We start from the raw sequence: 15,605 nt of genomic DNA, 5'->3' as shown, positions 1-15,605 counted from the left end.
AGCCACCCAAAATACCTCTGGGCCAAAAAATGTTTATATTTATTAAACTCATTCAGTTATCGTGTTTTTGTGTTGCCAAATGCTGCCAATTTCCCCCAAATACTTCTTTTTGGATTCCTACGAATTCGGGATAAATCCTGAAAACTCCTAATTTTAGACTAATTCAAAAAATGAAACTTGTCAAACTTTTCGTAAACATTATCTTTTATTTTGCTCATTTCTTCTTTTAACAAATAACAATTTCATGTCTAAATTAATTAATCACATCTCTCACACATTAATCACTTCCATATAAAATATCTCTCCGCTTACAAAGAGAGAGTTTCAATAAACTATTAATATATATATATATATATATATACAATTACAGTAACAAAAACATGATCATTTTTCAGACGACGCATTCTAAAGTGGTCCCTAATAATTTTTGGCTCGGTTAAATCTTTGTATTTACAATTCATACAACGCGTTATTATTTCTAATCAGAAATTTTCACAATAGTTAATTTCTTACAGTATAAAAGCAATAAAGCTTCGACGCAGGACCTGTTCCTACGATGCTTCCTAAAATTTGGATCGTGTCGAGTTGAGAGATTAATTAGTTCATTTCCAAAGTTTATCAACTGAAAAGTCAAATATTCGCAACAAAGAACTGCATAACCAACCGGGTTCATTTCGACAATTTCATCAGAATTCTAGGTAAATTGGAAGGTCGGGGTGCAGAAAAGAAAAAGCATTTCTCAGATAAAGCAGTCACGCAAGGCCCCTGGGCGGAACGCCCGTTGGTGTAAAGAAGAAATACATCCAAATTAGGATAGGATGAATGTCAAATTTTCAGATTTTGATCTCTGTATTGACGAAAAGTGCATCCTCAGTAGGAAAGCAAGGGTCCAGTCTATCGCAACAAACCCCCCCCCCCAATCAGGAGTCAAATTTCACAACTGTCGAAATGGGGAGAACTTTATTTGACTGTGAACGGCTGGAAATTTGGTGCAGACGGCACAGTATATAATACTATAATCTAAATATAATGTAAATAAATATATATTCATATCAATATGAATAATAATAGATATATATATATATATATATATATATATATATATATATATATATATATATATATATATATATATATATATATATATACATATATATATATATATATATATATATAAAGCTTTCTGGAGTATACATTCAAATAGCAGGTGATTTTTAGAATATCTATGGTAGTTTCAATCAATACTTGCACATGTTTAATATTAGCCGAGTTACGTTTCCGCGATCGTATCATGCTCGACGATTCCGCTACGTTTCTACGTTTTAGAATTCGATTCCCTGTTCGGCCAATCGCGACGCGGCCTCGAACGTTATCGATTGAGCGCGATCGCGATTTTTCACTTGTTCAACAGTCAATCCGATCGCCGCTAGCAACGACACGAAATACGGCTTCGGATCAACCCATTGTATTTCAATCACTTTCCCGGAATGAACGCCGTTCGACGCTTCACTCGGCGACTGAAACTCATCGGCTCGAATCGTGAATCCTTTACGATTTCTCATCGCCTAGCAACAAAAAACAACAGAATGATAAACATTGCCAAGGTGGCATTGTTGGTAGCAATGTTGCAAAGTTTGATGCTGTCAAGTTGCCACATGACAGACGATATGAAACTTAAAGTAAAACTGGAATAAACGACAAAACTTTGACGCAGGATACTGACAACAGAGGATCTCGTATCTCGAGAAGATGCTCTCTAGAATTGTATTAAACGAGCATTGTATTTATGTTACCTAGTTACCACTAATGGCGGACAACATTATCAAAATAGCCTAGCAACAATTTGAATTCGTTTTTGCGTTTACCTCGGCGAGATCTTGGAATATTTCCGGTCTCATCATAACCATAATTCCGTCCTCGAGTAGAGCTGATTTAACGCTAGGTTCTCCTTTCAACGCTCCGGCAAATATTATAAAATTAGCACCAATACCTACAACAAATCAGCTTAATTATAATAATAATCTTATTTTTCACCTAACCCTTTCAGTGCTGGCTAATTAATACCCTATAGTGCTGAAGATAATTTGAAAATTCTGAAAAATTCCACCCTAGTGTGTTGAATAACGGGTATATCACTATAATGTGTCTACACCGCGGCGAGGTGTATCGTTAGTTACTAATATTTCACTATGTTTGACAGGTGCTGCCATCTTTCAAGAGAGATAATTAGTAATTACTTATTAAATCAATACACTGCACTGCGGTGTAGACGCACTGAAAGGGGTAAGATAATGAAATAATCAATACAAAAGCGGAGTTTACATCGATAAGTGAGGGTTAAATACAGGTAAATTATACAGGGTCCATATAAATCAATAAAAAAAAAATCTTTTTAAATTCAACTTTGTTACCTGTACGTTCACCTGAGCGTTGACTGTCGTATTTTGTGATTCCCGTCGTTTGGTAACCGTTTAAAGATTGCGTAACCGTTAGAAACGTGTCGACCGATAAACTGAAATCACCCCCAATAACGAATACGTTCCCGGAACCCCAGTGATCTAAAATCTGTCCGACCTGCGCGAAAATAGAAAACATCCACTGATAAACGCTGTACAGTGCCCCCTTACAGATCAGAGAACCCGGACTTTGAGCAAAAGTTCGCTGATTGAATTATAAGATATCCTCAGTGAGGGCTGTTTCTTATCATGAGGTTCCTTGTGTCACTCGTCACCAGCAAGAACAACAAGACACCAAAAATTCAAATTACATGATTAAATTTTTAAGATATCCTCAGTGGGGGCTGTTATCAAGAGATTCCTCGTGTCAAGCATCTCCAGCAAGAACAACTAAATGCTAAAAATTCCCCGACTTTTCAAGGAAAGAGTCAGATTTTTTCTGGATTTTCAGTGATCTATTGCGAACCCTGTTGGGAATTGATGTACGTACCCGCTGGTGTTTGTCGTAGGGAATCGTCACGGTAACCTTCAAATCGTCGTTGATGATGATATGTGAATTCTCGATCCGTGGAAACGTGAACTTGAAATGCTCGAAATCCTGAAGATTAAAATTCATAAATTTTCCAACAATTCTTTTTCGAAAAAATTGATTTTTCAATCAAAGTTTTTGATATTCTGAAGTTTTAAGACAGATTTGAACTTCATAAATACAAATTTGTTACCACGAATGCTGAAAAATCATTTGCTCGAAATTGTTGAAAAGTGATTTCGAAAGTGTTTGTAAAATCTTTTTGTGAAACTTACTGCAAATTGAGTAAGAAGACTGTTCTGTGGAACACCTACGAATACCGGCGGCCGATTACGTTTATTCACTACGCCGCACGGATAACCTGAAAATACGTATCATTCAACGAAAATCAACTTTGAAATATTCGAGAACTTACGACGCAATATCGGAGAACTTGTAAAACAAAAATCATGAAATGAATCAACAACGGAAAATTTATTCATCAATTATTTAAAATGTGCGGATAAAATGTTGATTAATGAAATTTGCAATCGGAAAAATAACCCCCTCATTTACTGTAATCAAGGCACCAAATGCACGACCAGTCTAAGACCAACTATAGGTCTATAGCTAAGATTCACACCGCTTTTAAGTTCTATAGTCAATGTAACAACTTAAGAACGCTCTAAGCTCATGTTAGTTCTATAGCCAATCTAACAACTTAAGATCAGTCTAAGCTCTTTTAGTTCTATTACCAATGTAACAACTTAAGACCAGTTTAAACTCATTTTTGTTGGTTATATAACCAAAAACTTACAAAATAACCAATCTAAGAACTGAACTTAAGACCAGTCTTAACTCATTTCAGTTCTATAGCTAATCTAACAACTTAAGACCAGTCTAAGCTCATTTTGGTTCTATAGCTCATCTTACCAAACTTAAGACCAGCCTAACACCATCTTAGTTCAACAGACAACTTAAGACCAGTCTAAGCTCATCTTAGTTCTATAACCAGTCAACCAACTTAAGACCAGTCATAGCTGAATTTGGCTCAGTGCATCTGGTCCCTGGAGGAATTAGATTTAAGGTCTAATAACATTAATGTGAATAACTAGAGGAATAAAGATTAATACCTGGGTTTTTATTAAGACTATCGGCAGGAGGTTTAGGCCCGCTGGCCCAAACGATGCCACCTAGTGGAGATCGATGAAAACATACATTCAAAATGTAGTATGATTGAAATAGTGTCGCCTAAGGGATTCCAGGGGAAAAGATCCAAGCGTTTTTTGACCACTCTTTTCACATATTTCCAGCATTTTCGAAAAAATTGTGCCTTAGTTTTACAGAAATTGACGTTGACAGATTTTTTTCAACAAGATTTTGAATAAAAGGGCACTTAAAATTTTTTAGGGTTTTACGCGAGTTTAATAAAACCACGTGGATCCGCCCCTGGGTTGACGTGATGAGGAATGCAGGGGTTGATGCCGGTGGAGTCACACTTACAGGTTTCCGAGTGACCTAGACGCGTCATTAAACGAACTGGCATATTGCGTAACATCGGCACCTCCATCTGATGAATCAAAATCATGAATAACGGAATTTTCAAAATGTCGACATCGTCCAAGAGGTGTCTGATACACTGAAATATAGAAACAGGGACAGACGGGTTTATCTAGACTGTAACGTGGCTCCCCCAGACTACAAATTCAGACACTAGAATTACCTGGAAGGATGGAGCGACGTAAAGGAAACCGGTATGATTATTACTTTTTAGAAAGTTACACGGTAGGAAATGAGTGAAACCCATGTTCGAAACGGTGTTCCCTGAAAATATCGATCCAAAATATCAATTCAATTCGATATATCTAATGACGTGGTCGAGATATCTAGTGCATTCCACTTGTTCATATCTCATCTGAGAAACAATAACTATCTCGATCTTTCGCCACATATCTCGATATTCGACATATCTCATTTCAGGAAATGAGATGTTTTTTCAACTTCAATCTCTAGATATCGATAGCCATTAACTGAGACATTATATTACGATATATCGATATAACGAAGATGATATATCGAGATGTTATATAACGGTACCTCGTTTAGCTTGCACGGCGATATTTTGAAACATTTCTAACATATCGAATGATATCGTTTTCTCGTTTTCGTTGTATTCCATTATAAACACGACTTCCTGTTGGCCGTATTTTTCGAGTCCGTTCGTCGAGTAACGCCAAACTAACGTCTTAGCGCAACACTCCACTGAAATCAATCCAGGGTTAGTTAAATCGATCGGTTTTCCTGCTATATCTTCAGGGGCCGGTTCCATAGTCGCAACTTAAGTCCGATATTGGTCTTAAATCTTAAGACTGGTCTTAAGCTGTTAGATTAGCTATAGAAATAAGATAGTCTTAGACTGGTCTTAAGTCTAAGCCATGACTATGGAACCGGCCCCAGGGTATGTGAAAGAAAAAACTTACAAAAAACGATTTTGATTTTGACGAGTATCATCCCACCGTCGAATAGAACCATCACGCTTAGCGGATCTTTATCCGAGTCTGAAAATAAATATTTGAAAATTTTTCAAAATCTACCAAATTTTCTGACTGAACTTGTGGCTCAAATATCGATGTTTATTTACCGACGACTTGTGGCATAAGATGTGAAGTTTGCTGTTCAGTTTCTAGAACGTCAGCCACGACCACCTTACCTAGAAATATACAATACAGATGTTGATGAAACAAAAATATGTTCTTCTCGAAAATAACTTCAAGCGCGGTTCTTACAGGTTTCCACAACTTTTCCATACCCAGATTACAAACTTTCTATACCCCTAAATCACCAATGAGAACAGTCCCATTCCAAGTAATTAAGTGCCAACTATCAATACCATTGACAAAGTGTCAGCCAAAATTGTAATACAAATATGCATGCAGTCATTAAATAGAAGGAAAATTTGATTTAGGGACCATTTTCAGATTTTCCATAGCTATAATAGGAAAATCAAATCTACATAGCATTTCCAGGATCTGCTTGAATAAATCCCATTTTCCAAAAACTCGTAAGAACCCTGTTCCTGTAAATACAAATAAATACTAGATAAACTGATGAGTTACCAGGGATACTGTCATCAGGTCTCACGATGCAGAAAGGCCGTAACCGAGGGCGATCTTGAGTACTCGAATCCGCCTGAACACCAGCCTGATTGGCAGTCGTTGAACCAATCGGATCGACCGCCATCTGTGCCGAATATCGAGACAGCGTCTGCTGATCATCGCCACGGGTACTGTCACCGGGACAACTGAAATTATGTGATTGTTGTTAAATTAAATGATATGATTTTCCATTTTCTGAAAATGTCACAATAAATCTTGATTTTGATTAGACTTGATGGGGTCAGTATCACGCCCTAAAACTGAGAATTTTGATTTCAACGCCGAAAAGTTTAAACGAATATTTAACGGAAATGATTCGACCTCGAGTTACGCTTACCAATTTCCCATTTCGCTACTTTTATAGGGCTGAAAATCGACAGTAAAAGGTGGAAAAAGCGGAAAAAGTTATCATTTTGTCACCAGTGAACGCCACCAGTTCACTTCCTGGATTACCCATTGATGTCATTCGGGAATTCCTACGGAATCCATACGCGAGGTCGCGTGATTCGATATTGCGATTCGTACGCTCGTGAAATAGTTAGAAGATCAATATGGATTTTGTCCCCATGAATATGAAAATCTATACAAAATTTTTATGATTCTACCGAGAATGTAATCATTTAAAATACAAAAGTTCCATTATATGCAAATTATTCACAATCTTTGTCAGTCGTCACATGATAATGACGTCATTTGTTTATTTACATAACGAACTATTTGCGCGCACCATATTGTCAAAACACACTGACAGAAAAAAGAAGACCTATTTCTTAACTTGGAATATTTCCTCATCGAAATAAAGTCAAATCTTACAAATAACTGAAAATGGATCAGATGATTACAATAAACCAACAAGCATTCGTGGAATTGACTGTCGATTCCGGGAAGGTGAGTAAAAATAGAGTTATTGATCGTAGCAGGACTATCCCCCATGTGCATTTGTTTTTGTTTACATGAATTTTGACAAGTTGGTTCCTTAGATCCTTTAAACTATCTGATTCACAAAAATATAAGTATTTAGAGTTTCACTTATTGAATTTCACTTATTGTAAGGTTACTTTTGATATGATTAAGAAGGAAAAGATTTTTGAATTTTTTGGATTATTAAATGTTTTTATTAAATTGTTGATAGTTTTTCTTGTTTTCCACACAGGAAGCCCAATCTGCTCCATGCCCCGTTACGACAGCTGCCCCGGCCAGTGCTCCGGTGAAGAAAAGTCGTCGGGGGCGGAAACCTTCTAAAATCGACGTCAAGACGAAATTAGAGCGAAGTCGTCAGTCGGCCCGCGAGTGTCGAGCCCGTAAAAAACTACGCTATCAATACGTTGAAGATCTTGTGTCCACGCGTGAGAAAGCTATTCTAGCTTTGAGAAATGAACTAGAAATGGTAAGTATTTAACGATCTGAATTTTGATTAACGTAACCTTTCTCGCATTTTCAGCCCAAAAAAATTAGGCCTTCATTTAAATATATTTAACAATTGTGCAACAATTCCAAAGGTCAGTTGCTCAAAAGTTGGTAAAAGTAAAACCAGTGGATAGTTGACAAAGTGACAATTGAAATTTCATTGTTACTATGGTATTTGTCCACCTAACTTTTGAGCAACTGACCCCTGGAATTGTTGCACAATTGTCAAATGTATTTAAATGTAGGCCTAATTTTTTTTGGGTGAAAATGCGAGAAAGGTTGTTGATTAAAATTCATTATCAGTTACAAACTGCAGATAGATGTAGCTAGATATTAGTGTATTGGCTACCGTAGTGTATTTGAAGCAGGATCGACTTACAAATTGGGGTTAATTTGAACTTGTTTTAGCTGATAAATCCAAGCCTCTAGCTTTGAACTTGTTCTAGCGTCCGACTAGAAGTATATAGTTCAACCATTTCATCCCCTTTTTGATTAAGATAAATAGGCGTGAAATGTGATCGAAAAAGTTATTGGATCAGTATTGTAATGTAAAATGTATCTTATCTTGGAGAAATCATTCGACCAATGATTTGTTAAATGATTTACTCCAAAGATCTAGTTTTATGGTTTTGCGTCCAAAAATTGTAAGTGATTAAATTCTTAACTTATTCATCTCATTCGTAACAGTACAAAAAATGGTGTCAGAAACTTGATCAGGGAACAGTCCCGGCAGACGCCATGAAATTCGTCAAAAGACAATGTGAAAGTCTCGATACGATCGAAGAAGAGGTTGCCATGGATACGACGCAGCAGGACGCGGACTGCGGAATAGATGTACCAGCCGATTGAAAGCGAGTGACGACAGCGCCCCCTCGTAGTTAAACCCGGAACTATCTCCTCAAGATGGAGCGAAATCTCAATTCGCGCGATTTCCTCCCCGTAAAAAAAATCCTCCGAAAATTCTGTACGCTTCACGATCGACGAATAAAACCAAGAAACTCGTAATTCAAATAACGTTAATTACAATGATATCAATGTTTATTTTTCTGTTCTGTTACAATAAACGTAGATTTTAGCGCGTGAATAATTAGAACCTCATTAAAATGTATACAACAATGGAAAACATTTTCTGTGAAGTCAAAACTAAAGATACATAGTAATAATAAATAAACCCTTAGCCACTATCGGAATATTTACAAGCAAAATAAAGTGAAAACCATAAATTCACTCAAGTCTACGGAAAGCAGGTAGAAAAATAAAATACAAGTTTTTCATTTTACGCTCGACCCACGGTTCACCTTTTGCAGCGCGATACCAAAACCCTCTCAAACAATCCATTTTTTAACGCAAACAAAAATCTCAGAAAAATAACAAGTTTAAAACATACGCGTTGATATATAATTGCATAAAATCAATACCAAATAAGCTGCATTTCCGTTAAAATATAGTGGCTGATCACCGGACTGCGGGGTGTAAGGGGTTAATTATGTTCACACCGGACTGGGGTGTAAGGGGTTAATCATGTTCACACCGGACTGGGGTGTAAGGGGTTAATTATGTTCACACTGGACTGGGGGGTGTAAGGGGTTAATCGTGTTCTCACCGGACTGTAGTGTTGGGTGTAAGGGGGTAATCACATTCTCACTGGACTGTGGGGTGTAAGGGGTTAATCGTGTTTTCACCGGACTGTTGAGTAGGGTGTAGGTTGTAAAGGGTTAATCGAGAATGCTGTTTGTTGTAGCTGTATAACTCTTCACACGCGAGAAATACATCATTGGATACGTCTCTGGTTTCAATTCGAATTCGGACATTGTTTCTTGACCAGTCGTCCTAGAAACATAAACGAACGATGCAACACGTTGAAAAAATTCGGACAGTTTTGCGTTAGAACAGGAGACCTATTTATTATACCCCACAGACCTCGGGGGCCAGTTTCATAGTCATGGCTTAGACTTGAGACCAGTCTAAGACCAACAATCTAACAACTTGAGACCAGTCTTAAGATTTACGACCACTTTTGGACTTAAGTCACGACTGTGCAACTGACCTCAGGTTTCAATTGATGAATGCATTCCATTCAATTCTGTACTGGCCGCTTCTATCAGGTTTACCGATTACACTATTTCAGGATAGGTTGAGCGCTTAGTAGTCGAAACTGACACACCAAAAGAGAATTCCGGATTCGGTAGAGACCAATCGAAACCTTAGATGACCAACTGGACAATCCTCTAGAGCCAGTTTCATAGTCACGGCCTAAACTTAAGACCAGTCTTAGACCAACTTATTTCTATAGTCAATCAAACAAGTTAAGACCAGTCTTACGATTAATGATCAGGGGCCGGTTCCTCAGTTGAGACTTAACGTCCAAAAATGGTCTTAAATTCTAAGACTGGTCTTAAGTTGTTAGATTGGTTATAGATCTTAGTTTGAACCTAAGTGGCGCAACTGGACCGAGAATTTGTAGGAGAGACCACTTAACAGGCATCCAGTAGACTTACTTGTTTATAGTCTGTACAGAATAATGGTTCCAGATAAGACAAGTGTGCTGATGTTTACTATTTCTACTGCTTATCGTTAACTCCTTAAATTATACGACAATGTACATATAATGAGTAACCATAGCAACAGTGAGTAACCACGGTAACAGACGGATTTTATGAATACATACGATGTGAAATATTTGTTCCGATTCATCTTGATTGTTGTCTCTACGGAAACGACGATATCGATTGTTGGCGTTCAACTGCCGATCTTTGTGACGTTTCAAAACGATGGTAACCTAGCAACCGATTAAAACGTTACTAACGAGAATATTGAACAAGTTTTTTCATTTAATTGTTGGCAAATCGATTGTTGGATTAATTACCGTGTCTCCCGCTAGTTTATAATGTCCGAACATTAATCCTTGGATACGATCGTTTAAACTATAATTCCTCAGTTTTTGAACGGTTACCGACGGTTCATCAGCAGACGTGATCATCAAACACGCGCCTACAACAATAATCATACATTATTTGTTAGAAATACCAACCACCAGGGGGCGATCTATCAATAATGGAATGAAGACCCTACATTTTCTGGGGAAACCTGTTTAGTCGACCTGATGAAACACACTACTTCACATCCATGGAGGATTCTACATTTGACTGGCAAGTGAGGATCCACCAGATGTTGCTAGTGTGCAGTAAGGCATCAACTACAGCGGCAATAGACGATTTCACTTGTGGCAAGTAAGGATCCACCAGATGTCGCTAGTGTGCAGTAGGACATTAACAACTACCGGAGTAGATAATCTAAAACTTACCGTTGGCAAAAAACCGGAAGAATCTGAAGTATTCAATAAGATAAACTGGTTGATATCCGGGTTCTAATCCCTGTTCACCGTGTCTGATGTATGTCATCCGATTGATGTATACACCTATACAATATACAACTTACAACTTACAATATATAAAATAAACATCACCTCGGGGAGCGGACGGTAACCTGACTTACCGTTACAGTGAACATGCGGTCGGCATATATACATCGATCTGTAACTTCCAAATTCTCTTGGTCGCCCGCAATTCACTCCCCAAATTCTAGAACACAATTTAAAATATCATCAATTCAATTTCAAGAGATACGATATAATCATACAGATATCGATTTGTAGGGTGGACACTTTTATGTGATATGTTTTTCCCCAACTATTCCCTGACATTTACATTGTTTTCCCTGACTTGAACTGCTAAGAGTCCAAACAATTAATGGAGTCAAATACGTAAGACATAGTCGGAAACTGTTTGATTTCATACGCATCAAGCAATCTCAGCATGTTTGCCTGACTTGTCCCCGACTTCTGAGGGGGAGGGGAATGGGGAGGGGGAGAGTAGAGATTGATCCTTACCGCTTACAGGCTCTCATCCACAGATGTTCATCTCTTGCAAACAAATAAAATCCTCTCGACACCTGTTAAGAAAATCAATGATCAATATATCAAAATTATTGACCAAATTCAGGCGCAAAACCAGAGGAGGGGTTTCAGGGGTCGTGCTCAGCTACCAAAACAATTTTTTAATCATTCGTTTTCTTGAAGGAATGTACTCAAGACAAAGCGGACGGACAGCACCACATAATCGGTATTATTTCATCTTACGTTTGGCCAAACAATATGCCGTACAGGCCCCCTATCATAAGAGATTTTAGTCGGCAGATTAACGTTTACACTTTTTATGAACCCACTCCTGGAAAAAATTCTGGATCCACGCCTGAAATTGGTTTACGTCGCAAAAGTAAGTGAAAGGCTTTACTATAGCCAGAGACTTACATTACCTCGGATGTTTTTAGAAAGGGTACGAATCACTTACCTTGGCGAGTTGTTCTAACATCCTCATATCCAACTCATCAGAAACGACCCACTTGATTATGTACATTAAAACTTCAATCGGTAAATCTGAGATATGAGCTCCCTGAAATACAGAAAATCCAAATATAATTCACGTATATCCCAGGAAAAATCCAGGTATAATCCAGGATGTTTAATGGATTATCAATATTCTCTTGATCAATAATCCCAGGATTCTTACAGATCAGGGAATCTGAGTTTCCTGACCCTTGACCAAAAATTCCCAGATTAAATTATAAGATATCATCAGTAAGGTCTGTTTCATATCAAGAGGTTCCTTGTGACACTCGTCACCAGCAAGAACAACTAGGCACCAAAAATTCAAATTCCCAGATTAAACTATTAGATATCCTCAGTGAGGTATGTTTCATATCAAGAGGTTCCTTGTATCACTTGTCATCAAGAACAACTAGACGTGAATAACTCAAAATCCCCAACTTTCAAGAAAGGGAACAACAAGGCACCAAGCATTCAAATTTCCCACTTTCAAAGATTTTCATGAGAAAAAGAGTTTAGGTTCCCTGGAGGGAAAAGTAAATCCAAAATTCCTAGATTTTCCATGATCAGTATTGAGAACCCTGAATTCTGTTATTAACTTACAGTTGGTTCGTATTCGGGCGAACAGAAGTTTTTATCGGTGACTCCTAAACGATGAAATCTCGAGACTAAATTATCGATATCGAAATCATCCTCGTCCGGTTCGACGATATTCGATACTTCTTCGAACTCGGTCGTCGACGATATATCGCTTCCAGACGCTGAACTCTCGCTCTCCTGTCTCGCTGTGGGCGGCAAAAGTATCGAGTGAATTTCAAAAATATGTGCGAGGCCAAAGGTGAGGATCATTTTTTCAAAGGGAAAAACTTGGTCAGGGCAGTTTTTTTAATACATGTTTATATGAAAATTGAGTGTTGTAAACAATATATGACGAATGAATAAAGTAGTTTTTCCATCAAAATAACTTTTACTTTTTTCATAAGATGCTCTCATATATCATTTTATAATAATACGCTGTTTCGTTAAAATTTAATCAATTATTCTTGTTGTTTGACCATGATGCTGCAAATTATTTTTCTTCCTTATAAATCCTCTAAATATTCCAGGATATTTGGCAAATTAGATTTTAGGATTTTCTCAGGATTTCTATCATGAGTTGATATCGTAGTTAAATAGTTCATCTTACCCCTGTTTCTGTCCGGCATAAAATCTTCGATCTTCGATTCAATATCAGGTACAAGCATGATCGCTTTGCGGTAAAAGTTGATAGCTGAAATATAAAGAGATTCATCAAAACTTCAATAATTGCATCAAAACATCAATAAATGTATCACGTTTCAAAATGTATAAACGAATTGTAACAATTGATTGAATTGTAACAAATATTTATTGAATTGTTACAATCATTGATTAATCGAACCTTCATTCATGGATCCAATCATTTCCGCTTGAACGCCTTGTAGAAAAAACTCCTTTGCCTGAAATTTTATATCTTCAATATAGAAGGCAGCGATAACAGGTTTTTCTTGCGGCCTTAGTTGCATTTTAGCTCCAGAAAAAATCTTAGCTCAAAAAAATCTAATCAACCTAATTAATTATTAATTGACTTTATTCTTTATAAGATTATGAATACATTTTTTACCCGGGCTTCCTTCGAAGATTCGTCACTCTTAGAGTTGACTAGTTCGCCACCTGGTGTCCTACTAGCAGAACTACATCCTCCTCTGATCTCTTCCTTCCATTTCGTTCTGAACTGTTCCAACTGCCCGTCTAAACTAGTCGGCATCTCCGCTGTCGCCGTGGCGACGCAGTAGGAAGAAGAAGATTCGTCATCCCCTCCTCCATCCAGGTCCATTCCTCCGGCACCATCCTGAAAATAGATTCATATCAAAGACCCTTCTTTTTACTGTCTTCTTGGCAACAGGTAAATCAGCGGCCAGTCGCTGAAAAGTTGGTTATCGTTAACCAGTGGATAGTTGACAAAGTGACATTCAAAACTTCATTTTTACTATCAGGGGCGGATCCAGGGTCCCATTTCTCTTCAAAGAAAAAAGGGCAATTTTTTCGAAAAAATTTTCCAGAAAATACTCAATGCGTACAATTGAATATCCTAAACAGCATTCAGGATCCCAAGGAAACAATTGTTTGAGGCGATCAAACTCTCAAGAAATTTTGCCTGATAAGACATTTGAACATGTGGTACCCTAAATCCCACACTGACTATGGTAATTATCCGCCACATTATCCAGTGGCGTTGGAACCATAGCAACTACCGTGGCAATAATTTACTAAAAGACGTTTTTTTTTTTCTATACTATATTTTTGATGAAATTGAAGTAAATTCGCCGCTGCAATATTAGAACCTATGGAAAAATCGGCAATTGGCCGCGGCAATCAAAAATTGCCTCCAACGAACACCCTTCTTATCGTTAACCAACCTTTCAGCAACTGCAGCGGGCCCCAGACTGATGTTACAGCGATGCAAGTTTAGGATTTGCCTTCAGAGTAAACTCATAGAAAATCAACTGATATCAACTCGAATTCATTCTCACACAACTCATAAAATCCTGGGCCCGGTTTCATAGCCTGAGTTTCAAAGTTATCCCTACGGGTAAATCCTCAATCTGGGACGGGTGACAACTACCATAGTAACAATGAGAAACCTGTCCTGGTTATAGGCCTAAAAAAACGACGAACTTCAAAATATTCCCAGGGACTATTTTTCTTCCACATCTATGAAACCCAAACCTGGTCGGTAAACAGTTCAAGGTAATTCAATAAAAATATTGGATATTCACGCCTAAAAATAAATAGCAATAATACGGCACTTTTGTCTTTAGTCATCCGATCTGGCTTTTTTGGCAAACGGTCCTTGACTTCATTCAGTAAGTGACAATCACACCAGAGAAACCAACACAATTTTAATTATTTTTTTTTTAACGTAGCCTTGGATTAAAACACGTAAACACGTATCCAAGTGCCTGGGAATCGGCGACGACAGCCATTTTGTGTTGTTGTTAATCATTACCAGTTTTCAAACCGAATGTCAAAATGTTCGCTACAAATACTCGATAAATACAAAATGTCATTCGTACGTCTTACAATATTCTGATTGTAGACCTACCATAGTATCTGTTTACCCTGCTCGAGGGTGAATGCGCTCAAATATCGCGGAAGGAGAAACAAATAACTTGGTCGCAAAGACGTAATTTTCCTCTTCTGACCGCTGCCATTTTGTTTACAAATCGGCTCCTTCGGGAATCTCCGTAAGCCTAACGCTAGTTCCGTGACCCACGCTCGGGAATCTCCGTAACCAGTCAAACCCTAGTTCGGCTATCTCCGTAACCCTAGTTCGGGCATTTCCGTGGAAATGCTCACAATTCACGATGACGTCATGGACGACTGAATGTTGCGAAGGGAAAGTGGGGTAAGATCATAATTATCATCTCCCGTCAAAATCTGAATATTCCTCGTCATTTCTTTGTGCTTTGATGATAGAAATCCAATCATTGTACCAGAGAATTGTATTAATTTGCCCTTCATGGATTTCTTAAAATGCAGACTCAACACCTGACCACCCCTATCTCCAAATCAATGGTCCACTTACGACGGTCCTTGAGCACTTGTGTCTATTCAATACTTCACTTACAATTGATAGCTTAATTAATTAATAACTTAACTGGTCCTTCATATTC

The 15,605-nt window shown here is 37.7% G+C and overlaps 3 protein-coding genes across 4 annotated transcripts; 1 reads left to right on the top strand and 2 right to left on the bottom strand.

Moving 5' to 3' along the window:
* Positions 1–1,182: 1,182 nt before the first annotated feature.
* Positions 1,183–6,581, bottom strand: LOC141909729 (zinc finger FYVE domain-containing protein 9-like). 2 transcript variants are annotated; one of them, XM_074800320.1, is made up of 13 exons: positions 6,457–6,581; positions 6,081–6,265; positions 5,606–5,674; positions 5,445–5,522; positions 5,062–5,226; positions 4,688–4,788; positions 4,468–4,603; positions 4,098–4,157; positions 3,261–3,346; positions 2,947–3,054; positions 2,412–2,574; positions 1,866–1,990; positions 1,183–1,565 (listed from the first exon to the last, which is right to left on the bottom strand). In XM_074800320.1, exons 1-13 carry the CDS (start codon positions 6,465–6,467, stop codon positions 1,323–1,325), a joined length of 1,530 nt encoding a protein of 509 aa, XP_074656421.1. In that variant the 5' UTR covers positions 6,468–6,581; the 3' UTR covers positions 1,183–1,322. The 2 variants fall into 2 exon arrangements, with proteins under 2 accessions (XP_074656421.1, XP_074656422.1); XM_074800321.1 differs by lacking the exon at positions 4,098–4,157.
* A 244-nt stretch (positions 6,582–6,825) lies between these two features.
* Positions 6,826–8,556, top strand: LOC141909965 (uncharacterized). The gene is made up of 3 exons (XM_074800650.1): positions 6,826–7,007; positions 7,273–7,506; positions 8,214–8,556. Exons 1-3 carry the CDS (start codon positions 6,945–6,947, stop codon positions 8,373–8,375), a joined length of 459 nt encoding a protein of 152 aa, XP_074656751.1. The 5' UTR covers positions 6,826–6,944; the 3' UTR covers positions 8,376–8,556.
* A 40-nt stretch (positions 8,557–8,596) lies between these two features.
* LOC141909964 (F-box only protein 9-like) lies at positions 8,597–15,148 on the bottom strand. The gene is made up of 13 exons (XM_074800649.1): positions 15,035–15,148; positions 13,553–13,780; positions 13,331–13,388; positions 13,097–13,180; positions 12,514–12,695; positions 11,876–11,977; positions 11,416–11,477; positions 11,022–11,107; positions 10,831–10,944; positions 10,393–10,517; positions 10,195–10,305; positions 10,025–10,107; positions 8,597–9,356 (listed from the first exon to the last, which is right to left on the bottom strand). Exons 1-13 carry the CDS (start codon positions 15,035–15,037, stop codon positions 9,242–9,244), a joined length of 1,353 nt encoding a protein of 450 aa, XP_074656750.1. The 5' UTR covers positions 15,038–15,148; the 3' UTR covers positions 8,597–9,241.
* Positions 15,149–15,605: the final 457 nt, after the last annotated feature.

Source organism: Tubulanus polymorphus, chromosome 8 (genome assembly GCF_964204645.1).
Source record: "Tubulanus polymorphus chromosome 8, tnTubPoly1.2, whole genome shotgun sequence".
In the NCBI taxonomy this organism is placed as follows: Eukaryota; Metazoa; Nemertea; class Palaeonemertea; order Tubulaniformes; family Tubulanidae; genus Tubulanus; species Tubulanus polymorphus.
Note: the sequence above shows the minus strand (reverse complement) of the source record. Positions and strands in the feature narration are given on the sequence as shown.

Bases quoted from the DNA above. Each gene is read 5' to 3' on its own strand.
- LOC141909965 (XM_074800650.1), top strand. From the start codon at position 6,945: ATGGATCAGATGATTACAATAAACCAACAAGCATTCGTGGAATTGACT. The intron at 7,008-7,272 runs GTGAGTAAAAAT...TTTTCCACACAG, and splicing joins TGACTGTCGATTCCGGGAAG to GAAGCCCAATCTGCTCCATG. The intron at 7,507-8,213 runs GTAAGTATTTAA...CATTCGTAACAG, and splicing joins TGAGAAATGAACTAGAAATG to TACAAAAAATGGTGTCAGAA.
- LOC141909729 (XM_074800320.1), bottom strand. The intron at 5,523-5,605 runs GTAAATAAACAT...ATTTATTTTCAG, and splicing joins TCTTATGCCACAAGTCGTCG to ACTCGGATAAAGATCCGCTA. The intron at 4,789-5,061 runs GTACCGTTATAT...CGATATTTTCAG, and splicing joins CGCCGTGCAAGCTAAACGAG to GGAACACCGTTTCGAACATG.
- LOC141909964 (XM_074800649.1), bottom strand. The intron at 10,945-11,021 runs GTAAGTCAGGTT...TATATTGTATAG, and splicing joins ACCGCATGTTCACTGTAACG to GTGTATACATCAATCGGATG. The intron at 10,108-10,194 runs GTATGTATTCAT...GTATAATTTAAG, and splicing joins CGGAACAAATATTTCACATC to GAGTTAACGATAAGCAGTAG.